The sequence below is a fragment of the Zootermopsis nevadensis genome, unplaced genomic scaffold (genome assembly GCF_977971745.1).
Source record: "Zootermopsis nevadensis isolate Lab colony 2312 unplaced genomic scaffold, Znev_1.0 Znev_ptg000085l, whole genome shotgun sequence".
In the NCBI taxonomy this organism is placed as follows: domain Eukaryota; kingdom Metazoa; phylum Arthropoda; class Insecta; order Blattodea; family Termopsidae; genus Zootermopsis; species Zootermopsis nevadensis.
Window position 1 is genome coordinate 314,115 of NW_028259216.1, and position 21,717 is coordinate 335,831.

Consider the following 21,717-nt stretch of genomic DNA (forward strand, 5'->3'; position numbering starts at 1 on the left):
GGCTGTTAGTTAGCATACAAGTTTGATATTCAAAGGTATTTTGGTATTCAAAAGGTTCGTGGTACGATCCTAACTGCTGCCACCAGTACCAGAACAATACCCAGTCAACACAAGAAATGAGTAGGACCAACATTCACATGTATATATGTGTCAGGCGATGGACAATGTTTAACGTAAGTGTGGTGTTGGATTGAACACACAGACAGCAAGAACTGGCGACAAATATACCAGATAAACTGAATGCTGCACTACATTCTCTTCAGTAGAAACAAACTAATTAACTGAAGGTACTGTGTCTAAGTCGACAAACATATCTTCTCTACGTGTGTCTGTCTCCTGAAAAGAGAAGGGAAACATAAAAGCTGTTGTGTAGTGTCTAAGGTTGAAGTTCAGGGAAAATGGAGGATGTAATTACAATACGCATTAATTAATAGTGAGACCAAAACTGACCGGTATGAAAATGCGGCAATTCTAAATACTCAATAATCTGGACGTCCAGGTAATTTGTGGAGGTTGAAAATTTTTGAGGAAAAGATGTCTGGATTCAGTGATGTGGCAGGATGAATCAGAAGGGATGTGGGAGGCAGCAGGTGTGGCCTACTTTAAGGTGTTTTCCTGGAATTTCTCAGGACTGAGGAATATTATGAACAAGATGATGTAGGATGATTCTAAGTCATGAATCAGAAAGGACACCCTATTTTGGACAATACTGTACTAGTATGTCACTCAGGCTCTCATTCATTGGTCAGTATTTTAATCTTACTGCAAGGAACGTTCACCTAACAAAATCAATTAAAAGTTACATTTGTTGTTGTGAAATGCTAAAGAATAATGCAAACTGTAGACATTGGGATGTTTTAAGAACAAGTTAAAATTATGAAACACTTCACGATCTTGCGCATAATCCTTGTGCAGGGGCCACGCTAATCTTCCCCATATTACTGCAATGTTAGTGTATGCAGTGCCGCAGTGACTGCCACTCGAGCTACTGCCATTGGATAATTTAATCTACATATTTAGGAAACTGAAAGATTAAATGTTTCACTGCTTCAGAAAGATGACAGATGACTAATTTCGTTCTCAATAATTTTGTGAAACAGTATTCTGTACTTTTCCCCTACAGATTATCCCATGTGAGATTTTACCATCTTCATTTCTTTGAGTTGTGTCACTGAAGTGTGAGCAATTTGTCATGACTGAAATTCTCTTATTTTGTGAATGTAATCTATGCTCACACCGTCTGTTTGCAATATATGAAACAAAATGTCAGTACTAAAGAAACAAAGTGTTTAAGCAGATAAACCTGTTGCCTTCATGAATGTACATCAATATGAAATAATTATCAGAAGTTTCATCCATTATTAAGTGGTTCTCATATTTGTTGTAAAATGCCATCTAGCATCACTTCATGGACGGCTTTAATGAAATTATTCTGGAAGACCGAAGATGTGCCTTTGAAAACAGTAGCTGCCTCTAAGTGGTCAGTCACAAGAGGATTATAATCTTATAGCAGTTGCAAAGATTCTATATAGTTGCCTCTATCAAGGAGTGATTCAGATTGACAGTAACCTCTAAATAGCAACAGTCAACCCTTTCGATCATCCAAACATTTCTCCATTGTATTTTTCATTTTTTGGTGAGTTATGAGGTTAGGAGAGGCCCCTCAAATAGAAATATTTTGACTTCCTTGAAGCAGCAAGCATGGCCAGCTAGGCAGTTATGTCTACTACAAATTAATTAATTATTTAATCAATTAAGATGTTTACATTTAAATTGTTAATTTCTTAAATTACATATTAAGAATATTTTACTGTCTTTCACATTCACTCTATACAGCTAAGAGAAAATATTTGAACCATGGACTGAGGCACTTGAGTAGCCGTTAAATGCAAATGAAATTGACATGACAGGAAGTACAAAGTACAGTCCCTCAGAAAGTCAAGAAATTCCCCACCTTTTACTAAACCCAAATATTCACTAACATGTTCTCAAGAACATACCACCTTTCCCTATCCTGAGCCAGATGAATCAAGTTCACAGGCTACCACCCAATTTTCTTAAACCTATCAAGCACAATCTAGTCTTAAACACTTCAGCATTCAGTCATAACCTCAAATAAATCACAACTCATAACCACCAATAAGCAAGCGGTCAGTGGCAATTAAGGACATAACAGCTGCTTACTCTAGGAACCACTGGAAACTGATAAATACATCTGTGGCAAAATGAAGGTATTATTTTCAGTGCATGTACCTTGAAGCCAAAGTGTCCCGGGCCCAATATGTTCAGTTATGTTATTAACATTCATTTCATGGCCTAACCTACTGTACATAACCTTCTCAAGTGCTTCAGGAAACACAGTTACTACTGAAATTTGATAATTTCTTCACACTAGTTGTATCTGCTTATTTGATATTACTTAATGGGTGATAAACAGAGATCAAGAGGCTTTCAAAATTTGTCATCTTATTTCATCATAACCTCATATGATTGATTTTAGGTAATTCATTTTACATTCTTATCTCAGCTTCAGTAGATGGGATAATTACAATAATGGGTATTTAACGGTACATGAATCTTTTAAATATAAAGCTGCAAGTCCTACCCCTTTTAATGTACTGAAAGCATCAGCAGCTTCCGAATCTTTACTTCTTTATTTCTTAGTTTCCTTGAACGTATTTTTGCTCTCTCCTAACTTCAGTCTTCCAAGTTATTCATGTATTATGATCGACTTTTGCGCTAAGTCTACTATAATGCTGTCCTTAGCCACTTTTGTAATTTCACATTATTTCAGGTGAAATACTTATGTTAATGGATCGTTACTCTTCCTGCTCTAAATATATACATCCCTTTTGTTCGGTAATTGCCTATTTTTTGTGTAATCAGGTATTCTTTATTTTGCGTATAGTTAGTTACATGTTTAATCGGAAAACTAGATGTGAATCCACTTAACTTATTGGTGGTATCACAGTCTTTATTAACAGAGTACATACAAACTCTAGTGGCAGTAACAAACTCTAAGCAAATTACCTTGCTTCGATTAAATTGTTACACTGTACTGGCACTGTAGAAACACCATTTTACTATATAGTGATGGCTGCATACCATGTTTCTCTTATGATTTATGAAGTTATTAGGATATTAAATAGGCACATGGACATGGTCATGTCTTTTATAATAATGCTGTTCTTCTGGGTTATGAAATTACATGAACTTGTAGGTAGATCCCAGTGTTTTGAAGATGAAGATGGTATGTTTATCAAAAGTGTTGGTAATTACCTACAAGTCTGCACACAGCTTCACAACTCATAAGAACATCATTGTCTTCTTCACCAGTGAGAGAACTGCAAATCTCACAATCTCTTATAAATTCATCTTCTACAAAGAGCTCTTTACAAAATGCAGGTCATCTTTGTTTAGGAAGTGTAATATTATTTTTTCTAGTAGGAAGGCTTCATGGTAAAAAAAATAAAAAGTTTGTATATCTTATATCTCTGGAATTTCTTAATCATGAGAAGAACTAATCCACTGGAAGTTTGGGTTTCTCAAAATGTAGAACCTACACATTGTCACTGTAGAAATTTGGGTCTCATGTATCATTGCTTGATTCATACCATATTACTTTTATGTGAAATAATTCTGGGTTTATTATGCAACATTAAGATTTTTATTTAAATCTCTGCTACATGTTAATAAGCACAAAAAGTAATGTTTTTGATAATGTGCAGAAGTTTCATGCTGTGTAGCTGAAAACTATTACATGATGAAACAATAATGCCCTGGCAGCCTTTCATACAAATGTTCAGAGATGTTATACATTTTGCATTTAGAAATAAATCTTACAGTGATTATGCTTCGCAGTAGGTGTTGTGCTGTGAGACGTTCAGATGAAACCCATTCATGAATATAGCTGGTCCCAGGTGATCATATGGCTGTCAACGACAATGCAAGGTGGAAAAATAATTTGTTAGGTTAGGTAGACCCACCACCTCACACTCCTGACATCCATGTTACTTTTTCATGTTCTGCAGGCAATTAAAAATCTTGATTATTTATGGGAATTTCTACAGTTCTGTACATTGAAATTACAATATTCTTTCCATTTGATTTAAGTATTACAATTCATGATAAAAGTAACCTTCAAATATTTTCTCCCTGTCTTTTATTGTTAGTGATGACAAATCTCATGTGTGTGACCTTAAAAATTACATTCCAGTATTTGGTTGTCCGGTCGCCATGTATGTCCTGTGCCAATTTATCATCAAAGTTGGTGTTCCTGTTGGGGATTAAACCCCTATCGCCCAGCCTATAGCCTGACAGAAAACTGATTGAACTACCAGGTCCACAATGGCAAATTTGTGGTCACGCTTTTTTTCAGAGCTTTAATGTTACTATTATGGTCAAAGTAATTGTAGAGACAAATTGGTCAGGAATTTCAGAAGTGGTTTTTCAGTTTAGGGTTGACTTAAAGATTTCTTTACTTTCAAAATACCACTACAGAATGTTGAAAACAAAATAACAAACATGCAAACATGTCATATTTTTAAATGCTGATATTATTACGTATAGCTTATTTTGAAACTTCAATTTAAACTGTATTCCTGGTTGCAGTTTAAGTGAGTAATTTAAATTACTTATTATATTAGTTCAATATAATGATTTGAGCTCTCCCACCGGCTCGCGGACTTTTTCATTTAATGTATTACAGGTTTGCACTATGCTGATGATAAAACATTTGGAATTGTCTTATCTCTGACGTGGAATCAAAACATAGGGACATACCGGAGACAGGAGCCTGTGTCTTCGTAAATACTGATTCCTCAGCCTCCTTCGTTCGTTGTCAGCCTTCCTCAATAGCTACCCTCCACGTCTGAAAGCCTTCCTCTCCATCCGTCAACCAGCCTCGAATGAAGAAAAATTAAGTTTTTAAGAACTAAAAGTGATATGTCGGCAAGAAAACTTATGGTTCTGTTTACATACCTTCATGATGTGCATTTACTGTAACAAAAATAGGTTCGCAATCGGAGCAGTTTGATATCTCTCTCAATGTTACTGGACTCTTCCCGAAAGCGGGGTCTGCCACAGGACTTTCTAACGCATACATGCTTCCAAACGGCCAATTTTCCATCCAAAGACCTATGGGCTCATTCAGTTCTCTAGGTCCTGCAAGAGGCGGTGGATTCGGTTGACCATCGTTGAGGACCTCAACATCATTTGGAGGTCTCAGTGGTGGTTTTGACAGTTCCCCTTAGGGGCCATCCAATGCATACCTGCCACCACGTAGAAACAGTGGAGATTTTAGACCTCAAAGTACTGAATTTGGTAACCAAACACCATCAAGTCTAGAATGATATATCATCAATGGCGCGCCACAGTTCATTGATCAAAGTGCTGGTCTGGGACCTTTCCAAGGATTTCCTAGTGGACCAGTTAATGTGCCAGTATCTGGAGGTAGGAGATATGGTCAAGGAACCTGGTACTTACGATTCCTCAGCATTCGAAATGAACGTGTTTGGTGGAAAAGGACCTTCTGCAAAGTATGGTGCACCAGATTCTAGGCGTAGTGGATTTGGTGGTCAAAGATCTTCTGGGAAAGAACCTTCAGGAACGTATGATGCAACATCTTCTGGAGGTAGTGGATTCAGTGGACCTTATGAAGGAAAACGGTTTGGAGGAAGGCCTTTGAGTGCTGATGGAGCTCCATCCTCAAGTTCTGGAGATCCCTCAAATATTTACTTACCGACTGATGGTGGTGTGGGAAAGCCTTCAGAACTTTCTGGTGGTTTTGACACTCAAGTTCAAGAATACCCTTTAGCTCTCATGAAGTTCCAGGACTGAGTGGAGGATATAACGGTTCTCCCAATGGTCTGTCAAACACATACCTTCCATCATCGGGTGGTTTACTTGGTCACGGACCATCTAGAAACAATTTTCAGGAACGTACAGTTCATCAAATGCAGGTGGACCAAGCAAGGAACTAGGAAGATTCTCTGGCGGCAATGGTAGTGGTTTCAGTGTACAGAGACCTTCAGAATTATTTGGACCACAGCTGCAGGTGGCCCAAGTTGTGGACCAAGTACACTCACAGGCATTGCAGGTGGCTTTAATGGACCCTCTAATGCATATATCTACCTCCAACTTCCAGTTTTAATTATCAGGGATCTTCTGGAAGTGGCACTTTTGGTGGTCTGAGACATGGAGGAAATGATGTTGGCAGTGTATCTGGTTCGTATAGACCTCCAAATACTATTACTGACACTAATTTCTGTGCGTCACTTGACAGTCCATTCAGTAACTGTGACTCTCCTGGCACTGCCAGTCAAAGTAATGATGATATTGGCTTCAGAGGGTCATTATTTTGTCCATCTAATACCTACCTATCCCCTGGATCAGGAAGAAGTTCTGATCCAAGTGGGTCTGGATGCCTCTCAAGTCAGTACAGAGTCCCTAATCAGGAAGGAGTGTTCGATCAAAGACTTCAGGATGGCAATAACAGTAACCGTGGACTACAAAGGAACAATCCTGAAAGATCATTTAACTCATATGGTACATCAAGTCAAGGAAGTGGTTCAGGAAGATCTACTAATACACATGGTGTATCCAGTCAAGGACAGCAAGACAACTCTGCTTTTGAAGGTTATAAATATTAATACACGGTCGAATGATATATATGATTCAGTGTGACCAATTTAATTGCATGGATCAGGGAACACCAACCTTTTTTCTGGAGATAAGCAACAAGATGATTACAATTTCTAGCAGAAGAGTAATAATTACCATAAGTTAAATAACTACATTATGAATGGATTTACAGCTTGTGTTCTCATATAAAAACATTTTAATAACATTTTTTGGCACTAAAATATCACAAAAATAGCCTGTCTAAGAAATAGGCAACAAGTAATTTTGTTACAAGACGTTACCATTATTTATATAGAACACCCTCAATTTGACATCTGATCATAATCTAAACATTTACAGCTCCTTACCTTAGCACTAGGAAGAAATTCGGTTCATACAGAAATCACCACGCACCTTGTGATTATCAGTGACTAATCAAGAAATTACATTCTCAAATTATCACGAAGACAAACCCTTGGTGCCCTGAGGTGTGTAGTTACTGAGTGGCCAGAGTACTTATATCACATAATTGTATTTGAAACAATTGTTTTAAATATTTAATATCTTGTACAAGTTGTTATATATACCTTGAAGTTCTTAACAAGATAAAAACAAAGGCAAAAATTCTGATCGGCCAAAATGACCATAATATTCCACTTCCAAACTTACACTTAATGGAATATTTCAATATGAAACTCCAATAACATCTATTCATGAAGCAAACTCCACAAACAAGTTGCTCATAACGCACGTGAACAAAACAACAAAACGGTCTCTTTAAACTAAAAATAACTTATATTGCAGAAATAGAAAAAGGTGACCTTTTGGTGAAGGGTTAGTCATGTTTGTAAATAAAATACCCACATCCCCCTTTGACAAGTGGACACATTTATCTGAAATTATAGCATTCACATGACACACTCACATTATTTATATTATTTGTCATGCCATATAATCTCTTATCCATGTACGGATTTCAGGTACCAACACAGAAGCAGCTTTCAATTGGTGTCATAACTTAGCAAATGTGCATGTAAAAATGAGACAACTCTCACAGTGAACCTATCACCATCCACACTCATTACCCGTATCACATACAGGCATGGATTTCGGAGGAAATTTGGAATGTTAAGGAATTTTTTTATTGTTTCACTGAATTAACGAAAGCCCTCCACTGATCCCTGTCCTGGGCCAGTAAAATCCTATATGCTTACTGTGTCAAAATACATGCAAGTTATGCAAAAATGTCCAGCAAAACCCGGAAAATTTTGTACTTTGGATAAAATAGGATGTTATATACTGTATTTCTGTGTGTAACAAACGATACATAAAAAATTAGAAAACTCACAAGCACTATTTTGTAAGAAAAGTTTGAATAAAATAAAACAATTAAAATATTTTTAATTATTAAAATTTATACAAATTACAAAGTACTTTTTGCTTTTTTAAGGGATAAAATATTTCTAATTGTAAATCCCTAGTGACTGTAGTTAGTTTCTTGTGGAAATAAAGTTTGCAAGTCCTGTTCTCACAGGTACTGTACTTCATAATTGGAATGACCTGGTATTGGTGATGGGGTCGGGTTTGAGTAGTTTGGTAGAGACGTTAGGTCTTTTCAGAATAATTTATTGGATTGTTCCAATAAATAGAACTGTTTCCTTTCTAATACTGGTTTTAAAAGCTACTTAGGTTTATACAGATTTAGAAACTGTTATTTACAGAGTTGTATTCAAAGGTGGGGCTTACAGGTTTATAGATTCCCACACTTGACAGATCTGGAAAGAAATGTAAAATGTTGCTTTTGCTGTCATTACGTTTTTACAAAAGGCAAAAGTTGATGACGAATTGGTTGGACCAGCATTTTTATCAACTGTAGTAAATTGTAAGTTTTCTTAATTAATTTATAAGAAAAAAATCCTGGTTTTAGTCCTACATATTCTACTACATGTATAGCGAGTAGTTTTAAATTAAGACAAAGACACTTAGAACTCCAAGTACCCATGGATCGAAGATTTCTGTCTTCTGGGTTGTTGTGCCTCCGTCATCTGGGCGATCGGCCTGGTGACGGAGGCAGTATGCCCTCTGATATGTTGGTAAACATCGACCAGACTACACAGCGCAACAAACCAGAAGACAGAAATCTTCATACTCACCGCTGTGAAAACCTCAAATCTTACCCATAGATCATTTCTCATTCACAAGATTATGTGTTTGTATCCAAACAGTGAATATAACACATTGGAACCTCAGGAGAACCTTGATTGTCCAGACCTAGTTCTTGACTTTGAGGATAATGGGGAAACGAGGGAAGGAACAAATAAGGAGAAACAAAACCAGAAACCTGGCACTCCTGTGGGTGACAGGAAACCTAGTGCCAAGAAGAGAGAGCATGTTGAGGTAAGCGACTTCAGTTGGTATTTTTAAAGTGTAGATTGTGAACTTCTTTGGTCACGAACAGAATTATTTTTGGCATGTCAGCTGAAGTGTTTTTATGCTACTGGTGATTCGTTTACAAGCTTGCAGTATCTTTTTAAAATAACCAGACAGCAAATAGGAGTCATAGTCAAAGAAGTCAGTGCAGAAATTGTATTGTGCAATTGTATGTGTTGGGTATTCAGTACTATTAATATGCTCGTCCAGATCCTTCAAAATATTCATCCTCTTGGGTCTTGGATAACACCAAATAGGACCTCAGTGTAATAACATTACATATTCCCATTTGCACTCGCACGATCTCATAACTTATGTCATAACTTATGTCATTATATTTAAAATACTAATTAAATTATTGACAGATACTGATCACAAATATTTTAACTTGCGCTGCACCTGCATATCTGATCTTCTGTCGATAAACCAGGATACACATTCTGCCTTCTCCTGTGGAGTAGCCATTTCCCTTATCTGATAATGTAATACAGCTGTTCTCATCCTCAGCCATCAACTCTGAAATGGGTCTTCTTCCAGGGCGTCGTTGTTTTGGCTCTTCCACTGACAGATCGCCTCGCCGTACGGTAACTACTGAAGTTGTCACTGGCGATGAGGGGCAGCTGAAATATGACAACACAATACATTTAATCCAGCCACTGAACCAGCAACATGCAAAGACTCCAGCTAGACACCATCAACTTGTATAGAACAAAATAATGTTAGAGGAAGAACAAGACTTGAGTTAGTTATACAAATTCTACCTTAGGCATCATCCATTATCCAGGTATATATGACAAACACTATGTCTTTGGCATACAGCCAACTCTCAAAATATCTAATACACCTAAGACAATGGACAATATCAAACACAGTATTCATATAATGAAACAACAAATGTCATAAATCTTGAAAGAATCACTCAAATTAATATAGGCTACAAACTTAAGCTGTAAAATTCAGACAAGTATACAGTACACCCAGGAGAGCTCAGTCAGTACAATAACACTGAGTCCCATTCAGCCCTCTATCTAACAGGTTTTTTGGTTCTTTCCCCAGGGTAAGAATAGCGACAGCTTGAAGATGACCAATCATGTCCACATATTATCAAGTTAAAAATACAAGGAATTGTACCTCCATAAACATTCAAGCACAGGAGCAACTGTAAATGTACACAATAAAATACCATCACATTTCCAGACTAATTCTTTCAGTGCTACAATCCAACGTAACACCAAGACAAAAATAAAATATTCACTTGTTGATCTTTAAAAGTCCACCATGGATACTCTAAAGAAAGGGAATGGCTTCAATGCAAAGATGCTCATACCACATTTCACAAAATTCTCAAAACTGGTTCAAGAGTTGAAGATGGTTGTCTTCTGGAATGTAGCAAAATGCAGTCTGGTAGGTAATAGTTTATGTTTCAAAAAAGCTCACTGCCTTCAACACATCCCAAAAGATACCCATCTGTAAGAACCTCACATCTCATCTAGTTCAAAAGTTAAAAGGTGGGAAAGACAAAAAAGTGAGCACATGCATTTCTTTCCTGTTCATAAATTACAGGAGGATAAACAAAAAGTACACCAGAGTAATATCGGACTGTACAAACCTGGAGGAGGGGCTGGAGGTGGGGCAGCAGCAGATGCTGCCGCACACACACGTGCACATGTTACACGGACTCTGGTAACCATACTGGCCTGTCTGATCATAGCTGGAAAGCGTTTGTTGCTGCTTCACTGTATTCACTATTACCATACATATCAGACCTGTAACATAGGCACCTAAGGTTTATAATTCATTACACATCCATTACATTAAGAATGTCCACTACCTGGCATGGTAATATCACTACTTCCACCTCTCATGTTCATCTAACTGATGGTAAGAAATTAAAACATATAGAAGAATGACCACTAGTGGGATGAAGTTTGTACCTAGTTTCATGAATATATCCAAAATGGTTATAAAGCTATTAAGTGGAGACACACAAACACATGGACATGATGCAACATAAGCTTTATCAAGTAATAAAATTAAGCGGAAACTGGAAATAAAAAACAAAGAAAAGAATTCCTGACATGCCCTGTATGCAGCGGGTGGCAGGCTGATTGCTGTAGGGGGTGTAAGAGGTGTATGGCTCCTGCAATTCTGTCCCACTTCCATCTAGTGGTGTCATTGGTGACTCATATTCTGGTGGTGGAGGATCATCCATCCGAATCCGCTTCCCTCCTCATCGCTGCATCCTAGGTGACTGTTACTATAATCACCTGAAAACACAAAGCACTACAGACTTAAAATATTTATAAAAACTCTTTTTCATGCCACATTGGCATGGTTCAGTTAAAGTCTGCAGTGTCAAGTGATATGCATTCAAATGCAAAATTCCTCATTCTGGCAACCGCATCATTATTCTTATGACTGGGTTATGTCCATAAAAATTTAAGACATTACCTTACTACAATGCACTAAAAATACCTTTGCATTTTTATAAGTTTTACTTCCACAATGTTCTCACATACTTATACTATTTTTACTGAAGTATATGTATACAACTATTCATACGGTACTGATTTCTTTGTGTAGCAAGCCCTAATCAGAATGGGCTTTTTAAAAATGAAAGCTGGTCATGGGCACTACTTCTACTAGCCGAAAATACTTTGATTCTAAGGTTTAAATATTCCATTCATAACTGATCTGTATAAAACAAGTTTCCCGACAAACTGTATCCCCCACAAGTAAGTAAAGTAAAGTAAAGTGTGTCCCACTACACGTCATGCAGGCGCTTTGGGGGAGTATAGCTCCTCTCTTCCTTGACCTCAGCACTAGATGGGGGTGAGTGGTCAGCATCACGCCCCGGCCGGCTTTACCCCCGGGAAAGGACCCCGGTACCCATTGTAGAGGAGGCTGGGTGGGCCCCAGAGCCGATCTGGGCGCAGAGGCTAGAGGAAAAATCCTCTGCCCCCGTCGGGGATCGAACCCCGGCCGTCCAGCCCGTAGCTAGTCACTATACTGACTGAGCTATCCCCCACAAGGGAAATAAGAAAGATATAGAGACAGGTTTGTCAAATTGCTTCATGAAGAAATTGAGGACAAAAGAATATTCAAAGTTCTCCCACAAGGCTTTGGACAATAAAAAAGGTTACAAATATGATTACGCACTTCTTACAAATCAAGTACACATAATAAAGTATAAAATCATTATCCACACTCAGTATTACACACCTAATTTAAAAAGTTACAATTTTGTTGGGATTTAACAACAACACGGCACCATTACCGCTCAAACCAGGGATACTAGTATAGCCACAGGTCGTGGCTTGGAATTGATCGAAAAAGTTTCAGCTGCCCCAAGATAACGTTCGCCACCAGAGCGCACGCAGTATGACTAACTTCTTCAGAATCTTATAACCTCAATGATCTAATGATGACATGAGCGTAATGTCTAAATTAAACTAAATTATAAACCGCCGAATTAAACAAACACAGAAGCCAAAAATTAATAGACGAGAACGCCGAAAATGACATACAAACGGCTTCCTATTAGATTTACTTCGTGGCATTTTGTATACATCGTGCACACTGCATGAAACAAATCCTATTATATGTGCAGTAATTCGTCATAGACCGATGTGCAGGTGCTTACCTAATGCAAATGAACCAAGAACTGACCACCCAGAAAGCCTAAATTTTATGTAGACACACGTGTCTACCCTAACAATCTAACCTAGGCCAACAGAGATATACGCGGGATAAATGGGTAGATATCAAACTTTAAACCAAAAGCCGAATATAGGCAATTACATTGTATTTGAAATTCTGAATACAATGCCAACATTAACATCGATTAGTCCACCAACAATAAAGCAAACGTGGGATATAACATTGAATTCAGACCAACAACAAAACAACTCAATGATGCTATGTTCAAAACAGCCACCACTACATAAAAATTAAAAAAATTGTTTAAAATTACTAACCACTGGTTTTGAAGGTATTCGATGAGTGTTATTCTTCTGTGACGCGGTGTTGAGGTTGGACGACGGCGGCGTCTTTACAGTCCACAGATTAATTCTCTTGATGCACAGCAAATATTTCAGATATGATTATTTACCGACGTGGCTGATTATCATGTAAAATAAGGACACAATAGACGTCAGTTCGTATGTGAAACGTTTTATCCCCTTTCATTCAGAAACCCGCATTGTTATATGGCTATTTGTCTTTTGTTATTTGTTCATTGTCATGAAATCTCACGGCGCACAGTGGGATAGATTACGATTCTAGCCGGAAAAAATCGAAATTTGATTTTTTTTAATCTGAATATTGAAAATGAAAATTCTGACAGCAAAAAGTGTGATACATTAGTTTGTAATAAATATTAAGTAGTTTTATGTGTAAAAAGGGCGAAATACGCCTCTAAATACGGGAAAATAATGCATTCAAGTCAAGTTAGTAGAAACAAATATCACTACAATACAAATATAATTATAAAAGCTACTCTACTTTCGAAAACACAACATTAATACATAAATATTTAACTCAGAGCAATATTCATGTCAGTATTCTTAATCGGAACAGACATCCGAAGCATCCGAAGAGCTGTATCATTCCTCGTCCTCATGTTGTTGCTTATCGGTATCAATATCCGGTTCCTTCAATAATTTGAGTACTTCAGAAGGTAAATGTGGCTTCCTCGCTCTTGAGGCCTGTTTAATCTTCGGTATTAAAGGATCAGAAAAACCAGTAACATGTGCAGGACATTTTCGAAATTTCGTTCGCGCGAACATTTCCTGGCGTGATCGAGTCTGTATCTTCGCACATCTTTGTGCCTGGGCATCTTCAGATAACAATCCGATAGGCAGATTCTATAATTTTTCCGCCATGAATCAGTATCTTGTGGACACTTGCAGGCATATAGTACCATGGATATAAATTAACATATAAATTTGCTGTTTCCATGGCATATTTATTAAATGCCTCAACATTCACTGTGTATCCACAGGACAAGGTGCACAAAATTATGGAAAATCGGTGAATAAGATCTTCATTAATTCCAGAAATATTCGCCGATACTTCATGATTTTCCACTAAAGGCTGAATTTTTTTCCGTTTTCCTACATCATTACATTCTTGAAAAAGTTTTCTTCGCCTACCCCTGACCGCACTTGTTGATGGCTCATCCCTTTTCCTTTGTTTTATCTGCTCTACTAACGTTTCTGGCAAATTTAAATTCACATCTAACCAGTTAGAATTCTTATCTAAAAAGAAATTCTTATTGCAGTGTCACTGTACTCACGTTTTATTAAAAATGCTATGCAGTTTCATCAAAATCACTCTTAAACGGTTTCTATTTTCGGGAGAACATTCTACAATATCTAATCGTTTAAGAATATAAGCATAAAGTTCATCACAATCTGTATTCCTTTTGCACAACGGAAATATTTCTCCTAATTCTGGAAAAAATTCACGACACTCACATTAGCAAAAACTAGCAATCGAAACAGGCCTCATCGTAAAGTGCATACTCTGTTCTATATTTTTACGTGAATTTGGTCGTGACTCTCGCAACTAAAATTCTATGTGAACATCGGAAAGATGAAAAATGATCAGTAAAAGCGCCATAATTGAGTTAGCGTGCAATATGTAGAGAAAGAATACAGATATTTATACAAAACCTATTACAAAATATACTACACACCTTCCTCAATAACGTCCATTTAAAATATCAAAAGATATTTCTTTCGTCTGCTGGTACAAGGATTTTGCTTCCAAGCTGTCTGGAACACGACTACCAACATAAACATCTCTTCCGCCGTCAACACCAACAGATAAGAGAAGTTGGAGTGCGCTAGTCTTGTTTAAACATGTATTCATGCCATTTTCTTATAGAAGGGATCTTTATTAACAGAATCCAAGCAAAAATACTGACATATTTAAATGTGAGAAAAATTATTCTTTTCCGGCTAGAATCGCAATCTATCCCACTGTGCGGCGGTGAGGAGGAAGAAGGAGAATGTCTTCTGGACGTTGCGCCGTAGAAACGAGTGGCATTTCAGACGTAATTACTGCCTTCATTCCCTGATGATGGAGGCAGTAAGCACCTCTGAAACGTCCGATAATTTCTACGGGACAACAGCCCAGAAGACGTACGTGGCCTTTTGTACTAATTTTTAAGTGCGGTTGTACCGAGGTGACAGTCAATCGATCTGGAGGGAGAAATAGAATCCATTTCCAAAACTTCTTCGTTTTAATACATAAAGACGACCGACAAAGTCCAGAAGAAAGTTGGTAATGCCCGGAACACTGAAAGCTGCTGTGTGTCGCTCTGTCTGAAATAAACTGTAACAAAGACGTTCGGGAGAATTGTTTCATTGTTAGGGAGAATCGTTCGAGAATTTGTGCTTACGGTAATTTTCTTGTGTTTTAAATAAAGACGCGGTGCGATCTCGAAATGAGAAATAAATTTTAACCACGAGCCATTGCTTCTGTTTTCCAAAAGACGTATCTCACGTCTTGCTACGAGCTGTGCCTCTTTTACAGTTTTCCGACAATCAAATCTTTCCGTTTGTCTTGCACTGCGAAACTCTTAATCTGTAATAGGAAATTGTTTACTGGTTGGTGATCACTTCTTAAAGGCCTCGTAGAAACATCGGCTTTTCTTTTAAGTTGTTTATTGTCAGGAAAATGTTTTTGCAGAACAAATAATTTTATATTACGAACTGATCAATCAGTGGAATGTACAGCCTGCGATGTGTGTTGAAATATTTGCGTTGGCTTTAAAATTTCTGCAATAGTTGTTATAATCTCAGATTTCTCTTGAAGGAGTCAAGGGTAAGTAAGACACGAGGTGACCATTCTATAGTACAAATGCTCGCTGCTTGCTATCCGATTTTTAAGTTAAATTCTGTTAAGCCTACGCAGGCCCTTCACCCAATCGCAGTTAATCTGGTCCCATTAGTACACATTCTGGGAGTCTTTTAAGTATTCAGGTAGCAAAAATTCATCCACCACATTGACTAACGGATACCTTTATTTGGCTACGTGAGTCATAAAAGGTTAAAATTGATGCGCATGACTTGTAATTTTCTGCTCGCCGTTTCTCCAAATCGACGACTGTTTCGTGACGTTTCAGGACTCTCTTTACAACAACACTGCAGACTGACATTCTCGTACACGGAATTAGCTCGGATGTATTTTCGAGAGGTGGTCATCCGCTCCGAAAACGCGTGTCAGCTGCTTGTGACGGCTGATTACTTGCTTATACCGGAAGTTCCTAAACTCTGTCGCGACTTCCTTATGAACACGATGGACGAGATGGACGCCAACTACTGTGTCAGCATCATGCAGTTCGCAAGGTAATTGATGTTCATTTGTCATTTGCTGTGACGCCAGACTTCGTCGCTGGAGCGAATCAACTTTACTCAAGACAGCAGCCGAGTGCCGTGTCGGAGATTAAAGCCTCTGACTGAGGACTGTGCGAAATATAATGCGTTTGCAATTTGTTATTAACGTCCTTGAAATTTAAATGTTCTGATTAACTGCATATGTTTTGATCGTCATTATGAACAGCAGATGAATAATTTCACCATGTATAACGTAAATCGCGACACAATGCAGGGTCACAATTATCTCTCTCTTCCTTTCCTTTTTTCTTTCTTTCTTTCTCTGCGGCATTCCTTGCTTCTTACATAATCCTCCCAACACCAAAATCAACATTCAGCCCCACATTTTTCTGCATACAGCAAAACCTCTGTTAACCGAGCCTCGATTATCCGATTCCCACATTAAGCGACCGAATTTCAACCAGATCGGTTGCGATTGGATTCCACCGGCGAAAGTATTTAAATCGATGTCCACGCGGTACAGTTCATTGATCTAACCTCACCCCAGATATTGCTGATTATTATGAACACTTCAAGACATTTAGATAATTCGTTATTATCGGGCAAAGACAAAGACCAACCCGCTGGGTCCCGTAGACGCTGAACTCTTACTCCTTCTTGTTCAGGACAACATAGCAAGCAAAGCAGAATCACACCAGAAACTTCAGTTCATGCGATGGACAGAATGACTGATAAATTCACTACTTTAGTACAGGGACTCCCTCGAACGTCGACACAGGTTTTCTTAGATTTCCTCTGTCTTTAAGCAAATTTTGAGCTGGTTCCCAAGTTGCCACTGCAAGCTTCTCATGCAGCGCTCCCGATTTAAATTCATCAAAATTTAATCCATTACAGTGGAGGCCGGTAAATTACTTATTTAACTTTCCAAATTATAGCTTAAAAGTTCATTAAGAAACAAATCAGAAGTCAGAAGTGTGTGCTATAAGGGTGTCAGATTCGGTTGCTTTGTGGCTCTAGCCATGTTCAGATCGGTGCATCGCCATAGCCGATACAGACGCGAGACAAACACTTAGAGAGAGATATAGAGATCTACCCTGGTGGAAACACAAACCACTAATAAGAAATATTCTATTGATCCACCCTCTCCACCGCAGTCGAAATGGGAAGGAGGTGTCGAGTTCTATGTGTCGTAGGTTTGCTTGGCCCACGCCCCAGACAATAAGGTATTCAAACGCCCATACAACCAATAGGCAATGAATTTAATTACTTCAAACAAGTGCCACATCAATGCAGTACTTAATATGAATGCCATATATATATATATTACTTGGGCCACTGAAAACACAAAACGATTACCAACAAAATCTTGATTAAAATTATTTAGATACAATCAAAGCAATCAAGATAAAAATATCTAATACAATCAAGGCCCACACAACAGCCTCACTATTGGTAATACCCCTACGTCTCCTTCGGCTGGGACCACCCCGAGGGACCAAAAATATCAACCACACGGCAGTTGCCCCGTCAACTAACATCAAAACAACAGGACGGGCAACTACTACAATAAAATACAATACCACCTCACAGGGCGTACCCAGCCGGAGTGGGGTTGTCGACCGACCTGCAGCTACTGACCAGCTCAGAGAGAGTGTCTCACTGACTTCTTTCTGTGTTCTGGCGAGAAAGGTTGGTACGCATCAGTTCCTCCTCAAACACCAGAGCCAGCTCTAGCTTGGCTCACTTGGAAATGAAAACAGTAAGTAGACATAAATCTGTAGTCTATATGAGTGATCATTCCAGAATTTCTTCGTTTTCCATAGTTGCTGAAGGAAGTTTGGTTACTTTACAAATTTTACAACGAAAGATAAATTTATGATTTTATTTCAAAGTATTCATCTGTTCATGTGTTGTCTCCTCCAGTAACTTTTGAATTAATTAACAGATTGAATGGATCATTTCTGAGAGGTGACCCAAACTTTGCATCTTTTAATTATCTTCACAATAAATCTGCATGGCGTGGTACTTTATTAAGTGCCAGGGACAATTTAACCTTTGCAAGATTTAAGCTTTTCACTGCAGGGAGTCTGAGGATGGCTGTTTTCTGGGTTGTTGTGTCTTGTAGTCTGGTAGAATTTTACCGATATTTCAGAGGTCCTTGCTGCCTCAATCATCAGGGTGATAATGGAGGCAGCATTGCCCTAATGATGGATTCAGCAAGGACCTCTGAAATGAGTAAACTTCTACCGCACTGAGTCCAGGATAGACAGCGCTCCGTAATTTACACTGCCGAGGGAACTGAAATATCAAAGGTCAGACCTTGAAATTCGCACAGGTCCAAGGTCTGTGTACGTACCCAGTTTATCGACTATTCACACTTTGAATCCCGAGGCTCCTCTAAATAATGCTCACAAATACAGCTCCTACATGAAATAAAACACTTCTCCATTACAATGATCTCAGGAAGATTTATGCTCCACAGAATTAGTCTCCGCGTTAGCTGACTAAACAGAAAGACAGTTTGTGAGTCATGACTTGCAGTTTCCAATCACACGCGGAGAACCTGCTATCCGAAATGAGAATTAACCGAGACTTTTCTCAGACTTAGTATTTCTGCTCCATACCGGTGGAGGTTCCAGAAACAGGCCACACTGAGGTTTCCCATGGCAAATGCTGTGACTGTAAGCCGCTTTTAATTAAGCCACGACCACTTCCTTCCACACCATTTCCAATTCATTACTCATTCACCAACACGTCGTTCGACACTCATCAACCCAGAAACTAGCATCAGCGTCGTCACAAAGGACCGTGGAATAAACAAAAGAACGGCCTTAAGTGTATCCTGAGAGGTCTGTAGTAAATGTGCACCTCAATCCAGAAATCGTGATTTGATCCATAGGTTTCCTGCTTGGAAATCAAATTTCGCTTGTTTACAGTTCAGGACCCACCACGGCCTTTCCCACTGTCGCAATGCCTCAAAATTGTTGTTGCTCTAGTATCAGAAAAATAACAAAGAAAAACCATAACCATGTTCACCAATGGACCACATCCTGAGCCAGATAAATCCAGACTCAAAACTCCCACCTTGCTTCATTAAGATTCATCTACATCTAGATCTTCCTTTCACGTTTCCTAACAAACTTTGTTGTAACAGCATAAACCAAATACAAAACTAACAGACGAACAGGTCCTACATTCCAGCATGAAATACTTTTAGAACAGGTTCTTTGTGATTCTGAACTGGACTTAGCATTCACTTAATGAAAGTGCAACTGCGTTAGTGCAGATGTTACATCACTCCTACAAAGATACAAACACAGCAAATATCGCATTGTATGTATAATCACACGCAATGTTTCTCAACTTCATTCATTACCTATTTTCTGCTGCGTACTCAACTATTTACGCTGCCAGCAACAGCAAACGTCATATTTCAGGTTCTCAGAGTAGCAAGTATTAGACGAACACGTCATGTAGTCTGGAAAAAGGCGGCAAGAATTTCACATTTGCTTGCTGCCTCCATCTTCAGGGCAGAATCAGCAATCGTCGACAAACTTCTACCAGACCACACCCAGAAGACATTCATCTTCAACAAGAAATGATATTTGCGTTCAGCTGCCAGATAACTTGGGTTCCTCCACAGAGGATATGGACTCAAAATGACATACTGTAAATAAAAATCAGTTTAACACATTAACTGCGACCTCTGAATGTACAACTACGTGCTTTTTGTACTGTCTGGAGTATGAAGAAATGTCCGTTACATAAACAATTAATCTTCCTATGGGCATTCTTTAAAAATACATAAACAATATAAAATTCCCAGTGTTATTTTTGGCCAAGGCCCTGGGTAAAATTACGCACTTACATTTTACTCATAAACTATTAATACTATTGTGTTTAACAATAAAGATGACACCATAAATAATTTTATCAAGATTAACAACATTTTATGCACAGAGGAGCTAAACAGAAAACAGAGGAATATAACTCAATAAAAGAAGCGCTGTCCTATTAACAACAAAGTAAAAGCCAGTGGCGGCTCCTAAGTCTGAGCAGTGGTAGTACTGCTCAAAGCGGAATAATCAGGATAGTTTTACAACACAAAACGACATAAATAAATGAAAAGTAAATTTACATCAGGAGAAAACTCGATGATGTTTTAATTATTTGTAAGTCCTGAAGACGGAGGCCATGATTTCCTACATCATTTTTTTCAGTAAAAGACAATGTTACTAAAAGCCGGCTGTGGAGACCGCAGCTCTGATTCGCGCTGTAACAGTGAACTGCCCCTCACTCCACCTCACACTGCGCTCGCAACTTTAGACCGGCCAGCCGCGCTGAAATCCTTGCAGCCGGAAATATTAAAATAATGATATAGAGGAAACAAAGTGTTGCAAATTATATAAACACAAAAAATATTTTTTTTAAATTTTTGAAAAATTATAAGGGGTGCTGCAACTCTGCAGCTCTTATGGAGGGGCCACCACTGGTAAAACCACAAGTTAAGAGTATAGTAAAAGTTAACACCTTCATAACAACGTCTGAAAGCACAAAATTCAGCATTGTCAAACAAACATATTGACTGACAACGTTAAATACTCTGTGCTCTTAGTTTTGTGTACCGAGTTCAAACACAAACCTCGTACATCGTTTAAACCAAAGTCGGCTGAGGGAGGAAGAAAAAAAAGTAATTAATATTACTTAAGTCTTATTTCCAGTCTTCACTGGAAATCCTTCTTAATAAATTTATCACAGATCTTAGGCTGTGAATGTTGACGAGTTTTACTGAAATTCTTAGATCTGTTCATTTCTACCAATTCCTCTTTTGCAACACGTTACACCAATTCCAGAACATGTTCTTACACACACATCAGATGACATTTGTTCAGAAACTCAAAGCAGAAATCACGTGATACGGATGCTGTGTACAATTACGTCTCCACGGAGTACCCTGGCAATGAAACGATGTATTACACACAACAGGAAAAACACCAATTCATACATTAATGGTTCTCGAGATCACTCTGTTTAGTGCATGTACACACAGAAACATGGGCACTATCCATATTATATGCTCTAATGTGTCTTCAGATGACTCCACTGACTGAATGATTTATTACACACGTCACAGGAATATGGACGTCGCCACTATGTGTGAAATTATGAATCTTCAAATGATGATTCTGTCGGAACGACTTACTGCACACATTACAGGTACAAGGATACTCTCCACTATGTGTGCGTTGATGTCTCTTTTGACCACTTGGCCAACGAAATGTTTTACTGCATGCATCACAGGAATTGGGATGTCCCCCACCAT

General features: G+C 38.3%; 2 protein-coding genes, 2 long non-coding RNA genes and 1 other non-coding gene across 13 annotated transcripts in view; 3 read left to right on the plus strand and 2 right to left on the minus strand.

Moving 5' to 3' along the window:
• Positions 1-21,717, plus strand: part of LOC147870877 (uncharacterized) — a 321,359-nt gene that overhangs the window by 290,382 nt on the left and 9,260 nt on the right. The gene's annotated exons all lie outside the window — the stretch shown is intronic.
• LOC147870891 (uncharacterized) lies at positions 11-10,249 on the plus strand. 5 transcript variants are annotated; one of them, XR_015533088.1, is made up of 4 exons: positions 11-287; positions 8,847-9,018; positions 9,559-9,835; positions 10,108-10,249. XR_015533088.1 is itself a non-coding variant. In XM_087341752.1 (4 exons), the coding sequence occupies exon 1, from the start codon at positions 5,362-5,364 to the stop codon at positions 5,836-5,838; it is 477 nt and encodes a 158-aa protein (XP_087197878.1). In that variant the 5' UTR covers positions 4,709-5,361; the 3' UTR covers positions 5,839-6,636; positions 8,847-9,018; positions 9,559-9,835; positions 10,108-10,249. The 5 variants fall into 5 exon arrangements, 2 of the variants coding, with proteins under 2 accessions (XP_087197878.1, XP_087197879.1); XR_015533087.1 differs by lacking the exon at positions 11-287 and adding an exon at positions 1,734-2,231; XM_087341752.1 differs by lacking the exon at positions 11-287 and adding an exon at positions 4,709-6,636.
• Positions 871-977, minus strand: LOC147870892 (U6 spliceosomal RNA). The gene has a single exon (XR_015533092.1). It is a non-coding gene; the product is annotated as a U6 spliceosomal RNA (small nuclear RNA).
• Positions 6,670-13,588, minus strand: LOC147870893 (uncharacterized). Of its 4 annotated transcripts, none has more exons than XM_087341749.1 (4): positions 13,029-13,588; positions 11,134-11,318; positions 10,661-10,817; positions 6,670-9,671 (listed from the first exon to the last, which is right to left on the minus strand). In XM_087341749.1, exons 2-4 carry the CDS (start codon positions 11,261-11,263, stop codon positions 9,407-9,409), a joined length of 552 nt encoding a protein of 183 aa, XP_087197875.1. In that variant the 5' UTR covers positions 11,264-11,318; positions 13,029-13,588; the 3' UTR covers positions 6,670-9,406. The 4 variants fall into 4 exon arrangements, with proteins under 4 accessions (XP_087197875.1, XP_087197874.1, XP_087197876.1 ...); XM_087341748.1 differs by lacking the exon at positions 13,029-13,588 and adding an exon at positions 12,274-12,396 and having other exon boundaries at positions 11,134-11,334; XM_087341750.1 differs by lacking the exon at positions 13,029-13,588 and adding an exon at positions 12,211-12,396.
• On the plus strand, positions 18,074-20,178 carry LOC147870894 (uncharacterized). Its single transcript, XR_015533081.1, has 2 exons — positions 18,074-18,153; positions 19,832-20,178. It is a non-coding gene; the product is annotated as an uncharacterized LOC147870894 (long non-coding RNA).